Below are 4962 nucleotides of genomic sequence, written 5' to 3' on the forward strand. Positions count from 1 at the left end.
GTCAAAAATGGCTAAATTTATCGTAATATCCCGTTTTATCGGGATTGGTAATTAATTGTCCGGTCGAGTGGAGGAAGTGTGAAGGGTTGTCAACAAGAAAAGGCAATATCCGTAATAACAGGACAACACAGATAAGATTTATTGGACTATAGAATCTAATACATCGAAGTTATGCAAACCGTCCCTAATCGCTGGAGAGAGAGAGTTCACATTGGTTGGGGAATTCATATCTCTCGGTTATTGGCTATGATGAAGGTAGTTCGGCTCTGGAGTTTTTCCTCGTCTTCTTTCGTTTGCAGGATCGGGCTCGCAGGCAAAAGTTTCGGCGGTCTCGAATTGGCTTTCAGACTCGGTTTCACCGGGACGTAAGTCTTTTTTGGACGGAAGCCTACGGGTCAGGTGTCTTGTGCGGACCTTCAGCGATCGACCCCGTTCTTAGATATCTCCCCCCTATTTATACTCCCGGTCTTATCCGCTACGATGACGGTAGACGATGAGTCAATCTCCTTGACTCATAGGTTAGATCCGGGGAGGAAAGAAGTGAGTTTGCCGGCGGAAGACTGCACATCCTTTGAATCTTGATTGCTATCTCCCGAGGGGTTTGAACAATAAAATTTAAAACGGACTGGTGGGTTTTACCCGGTCGTCATATTAACAATGTATAATGTATAATTTTCTTTAAATAAACGTTATACATAAAATATTGGAGTATTTTTTTCAGCATGGAACACATTATCGTATTTTACATTAATTTATATGGGAAAATTTGTTTCGCTTATTCAGTGTTTCGCCTTAAAGTAATATTCCGGAATGAATTATGCTCGTTAAGCGAGGTTCCACTGTATTAATATTTTAGGAAAACATTATACAGAGAAAATTTCAGTTTTGTAAGTGATAGCAAGAACATGTGCCGATAAAAATGGTCGCCCGCTTACATATATAATGAGAAAATTGGAAAAAGTCATTATTGTAGATTTTAAGTGATTAAAATTTATAAACAAAGAATTAAATTTCATTTATTATTCTTTATATTTTAAAATTATAAATGTGAATTACTTGCATTACATAGGACCGAATAATTTTTTCTTAATGTAAATAAATTAACGGAATTATTTCGCTTTCATAAAACCAAACATCAATATTTAAACACCAGAAAATTTGCGAAGTACGATTAAATTGCGAATTCTGACGTCATATGAACTAACTTGAATGCAAATTTGAAGGAGGTAATTGCAGAAATGATTCTAGAGACGATAGAATCATTAATTGCATGCCTTATTTTACGAAATATTTTTTCGTACAGCTTTGTTTTAACGTTTTCTACTGGCTGAAATGACCGTCTTATACCCCAGCGAAATGACTAATATCCTTGTCGAATACTGTACTAATACACGCAATAGAGTAGAATCAAACACTCGGTTCAATGTCCAATTGTAAGAGCCGTTTAATGCAATAAATTTATTTCTACCATACGAAAACCATTAATGCAAATCTGCAGGGCGTCCACGTCTTATCTTTTGTATCAAAATACTCGTCTTCGCTTGGAATGATTGATACATAAGAAGGTTAAAAGTTATAAATAACGTAGTTCACTAGAGGAAATACGTCTCTAAAAGCTTGACTTGTATTTATGCGCTTCCTACACACATCTTGGAAAATGTACACGAAACATCTCTTCTGACCCATTTTGATTTCAGAATATTTCAGCTTTTTTAACTTTTTTTTGACATTATCAGTTTTATATCGAAAAATATAAATAGAGAAAGCATTTGCTCTTTCTCCATGAAACACAGTAAGCCTGTATACATCTCTGTGGATTGAGAAATTTACGAGAGGTTTAGTCCGGCAGCAAGGGTGGTTTCTTATTGCTGACTGGATGTTGCATTCTAATTCCGATTCTCAAACAGGAAATGATGTCCGGTGAATGCAGATCGGAATTTCCGAAATGTCTTTCAACGAAGATTTATCTAGTATAACTTTCGGAGGATACATCGGCAAAGAACGAAGATGGAACCTTGCGGGAAACATCACAGTGAGGGACATAGCGTCGCGAGACGCCATAGTAAAAAACCGAGTGTCCTTGCGGCCTAGGCATAAAAATCTTGTGTTCACGCAAATATCCCAGTTTTGGAGAAGACCTTAGACAGAATGTTGATCAACAGAATTAATTGGCACCTGTACCATAGCAATCAGATGAGCCCGAACCAATACGGGTTCAGACAGGGCAAGTCAACAACAGATGCAGCTATGCAGGTCAAGACTTTTATTAAGAGTGCATGGGAAAATAACAAACATGCAGTTATAGTCAGTATTGATTTCCGCAAGGCCTTCGACCACCCATGGTGGCCGAAGGTCCTTAGCAGACTGAAGGAAACTAAATGTCCAATGAATATATACAACCTCACCCAAAGTTACTTAACAAATAGGAAAGTTGTCTTTCAATCTGGAAATATTAATATCAGTAGACAGATTGACAGAGGATGCCCCCAAGGTTCCAGATGTGGACCCGGGCTCTGGAACCTGGTGTTTGACGACATCCTTAATTCATTCGATTCCACCAAAGATGCAAAGCTACAAGCTTTCGCCGATGACTTGCTGCTAATGGTAGCACATAGAAATTGTGACAGATTGGCAGAACAAATGAATAATCATCTACAATATATTTACGAATGGAGCCATAAGAACAAGCAGCCAATTAATTATGATAAATGTCGAGCACTCGTAGGCACTAGACTAAATAAAGGTAGTCGGCTACAACGGACAATATGCATATACATAGGAGACAAAAAAGTAAAAGTGGAACGAGAGCTAAAGTATCTCGGCATATTATTCGATGAGAGACTAAACTGGCAACACCATGTCACAATGATCTGTCAAAAATCCATCCAACAGGCACATGCCCTAAAATGGATAACAGGCAAGCACTGGGATGTAAACTCCAGAAACAGAAAAATTATATATAAAGCTGCCATGGAACCCGCAATACTGTATGCCATTCCGGTGTGGCATGAGGCATTGGATAAAACGCATATAAGACGACGACTTCTCTCGGTACAGAGGAAATTTGCCATTCAAATCTGCAAGGCATACCGGACGGCACCCACCAGTGTCCTGTTAGTGCTGGCTGGTATCTTACCCATTCATATTGAAGGTAGAGCCACAGCCTGGAGATGGCTTATTTCTAAAGGAATTAACATGACACAGATCAGCAAAAACATTCCCGATAAAGACAAGGAAGACACTGACAGAGGAATATTGGACATCACAAACTACATTCAAAACCACGGACTGGATATAACGACAACGTCAACAGAAAACTACAGCCATCCACATGATGAGCAAACTTACACACTCAACCTTACCTTCGAGCAGAGTACTAATATCGGAGCCACATGGAAAATATTTACGGGTGCAGGAATAGTGGTAATGAACAGAGAGGGCAAGACGAGATTCCAGGCTTACCTTAAAATGGCCCCACATTGTACGAACGTTCAAGCGGAGCAGTGGGCGATAGTTAAAGCAATTAAGCACATCCAGGACAACATTCATATGTATAAAGGCTCTATAGAATTCTACACAGACAGTCAAACATCTTTGAACATCCATAAGAACAGGAAAAAGCATACAGGCCTCTCACTCGACCTCATCAAAACGGCAAACGAATTGGGGAGAATCAGAAAAATTCATTTTAACTGGATACCCGCTCACCAAGGACATTCCGGGAACGACCTCGCAGATAAATTAGCAAAAAAGGCATGCCAGCTAAATGGTGAACCAACCTTCACGAAAATACCTCGGACTTGGCTCAAAAACCAACTCACAAAACTAGGAAACAACATGTGGCAACAGGAATGGGATACAGTGCAAACAGGAAGGAAGACATACGCTTTTATTCCATCCATAAACTCACGTCTCACTACCCGACACTATACCCCAGACGCCGAGACGACACAGTGCCTCACGGGGCATGGCAACTTTGCCGCGTACCTCAACCGTTTTGGCATACAAACAACAAGCACGTGTGACTGTGATAATACAAGTGAGGGCGATTCGGATCACCTCCTTTACTACTGTCCAAAATACGAAAATGAGAGACTTTCCTTCATAAGAAAGTGTATCACAAATGGGGTAAATTGGCCACCTAACCCCAAAGATATCTTCAATAACAAGGAAGTGTGGCAAGGACATAAAAACTTTGTGCATAAAACTAAGGCTTTATGTAATACTTACAGCAATGAAACTATATCTTAGTGTTCATGGGCTACCAGGGCACAGCCCTTGTTGAACACCGGTTCCGTGGTGAATAACCACTTGTCACAGTATTGTATTTATAGTTGCAATTAGTTTGTAAGAAACACAAATAATATTAAGCTTTGCTTTGTACCTGGTATTCTGTAGTTGGTGACGCTCTACAAGTTATATGTTCGTACGAAAGCCTACCTCTTGTTTTAGTAGGCTTTCCACCTTTTGTCAATTGTATTCTATTTGTACCCTACTGTTTTCATCGATAAATGCGATGCAGGTGCCCTTGGGCCTCCCACGTCTTCTTTTTCACACTTTCCTATCCTCCTTTACTTCACACTTCACATCTCATGCCTTCTCTTCTTTCAATTTCTCAGAGAGCAAAGTCTGTTACTAAATACAGATAGCTCTACTTACTCTTTAATTAAATGTAAATGTAAATGTTCACGCAAATCATTAATTAATTGGTTATTAATGTCCTTTCTCGATCCCCGATTGGCGTTTCTCTGTTACCAGGTGAGATTTGACTAGATCGGTTTTCGAAAAAGACAATTATTTATTAATACAATTTCACATCGTCTTTCGTTCGGTGTTGAACGAACCTTGTATGTACATTAAGGTAAAAATTGCGGAAAACGTGTTTAGAGAAATTTTCCCTTTCCGTACCACAAAACCAGTGCAGAAAATCGTGTCTAACTTTCCTTTTACGCAATAGGGAAA

The 4962-nt window shown here is 39.3% G+C and overlaps 1 protein-coding gene across 1 annotated transcript; it reads left to right on the forward strand.

Annotated features, from left to right (window-relative positions):
* The first annotated feature begins 2148 nt into the window (after positions 1-2148).
* Positions 2149-4251, forward strand: LOC136980392 (uncharacterized). Its single transcript, XM_067276499.1, has one exon. The coding sequence runs from the start codon at positions 2149-2151 to the stop codon at positions 4249-4251; it is 2103 nt and encodes a 700-aa protein (XP_067132600.1).
* Positions 4252-4962: the final 711 nt, after the last annotated feature.

The sequence above is a fragment of the Centruroides vittatus genome, unplaced genomic scaffold (genome assembly GCF_030686945.1).
Source record: "Centruroides vittatus isolate TY-2023 unplaced genomic scaffold, ASM3068694v2 contig_698, whole genome shotgun sequence".
Lineage (NCBI taxonomy): Eukaryota > Metazoa > Arthropoda > Arachnida > Scorpiones > Buthidae > Centruroides > Centruroides vittatus.